Source organism: Penaeus monodon, chromosome 20 (genome assembly GCF_015228065.2).
Source record: "Penaeus monodon isolate SGIC_2016 chromosome 20, NSTDA_Pmon_1, whole genome shotgun sequence".
NCBI classification, from domain to species: Eukaryota; Metazoa; Arthropoda; class Malacostraca; order Decapoda; family Penaeidae; genus Penaeus; species Penaeus monodon.
The window spans coordinates 1,805,364-1,805,798 of NC_051405.1; the positions used below are offsets into that span (position 1 = coordinate 1,805,364).

Consider the following 435-nt stretch of genomic DNA (forward strand, 5'->3'; position numbering starts at 1 on the left):
TCTGCAAAAAATGTTATTTAGGAAATACAGAAATTGTGTATCCCAAAGGGGATGTTTCAAGAGCAGATCAGTGAAAGGGTTAAAACTGAGTAAATCTGCAGAAGAAATGGGTCTGCCACATTATCAAGAAGACATTATAATTCAAAATTACCCTCCCTTTTTTTCCTCAGAAACCTGCACAACTACATGGTATGGCAAGTAGCAAAGAATTTTGTAGGTTATCTCTCCCAGGACTTTCGAGAAGCTGTAAAAGACCTTGAAAAAGCTCAGATGGGGGTGACAGGAACGGAAGAGTTGTGGAGAGAATGTGTAGTTGCAACAGATGCTGCCATTGGACCTGCTCTGGGGGCCATGTATGTGCGGAAAGCATTCCAAGGAAGCTCAAAAGCCATGGTATGTCAAAGTGTTTTTCAGAAAGATGCTACAGAAAATATC

General features: G+C 40.9%; 1 protein-coding gene across 1 annotated transcript in view; it reads left to right on the top strand.

Moving 5' to 3' along the window:
• Positions 1 to 435, top strand: part of LOC119585537 (endothelin-converting enzyme homolog) — a 50,671-nt gene that overhangs the window by 46,700 nt on the left and 3,536 nt on the right. The window contains exon 10 of the mRNA XM_037934161.1: positions 171 to 393. Coding sequence (XP_037790089.1) covers positions 171 to 393 — 223 coding nt within the window. The remainder of the gene's footprint in view (positions 1 to 170; positions 394 to 435) is intronic.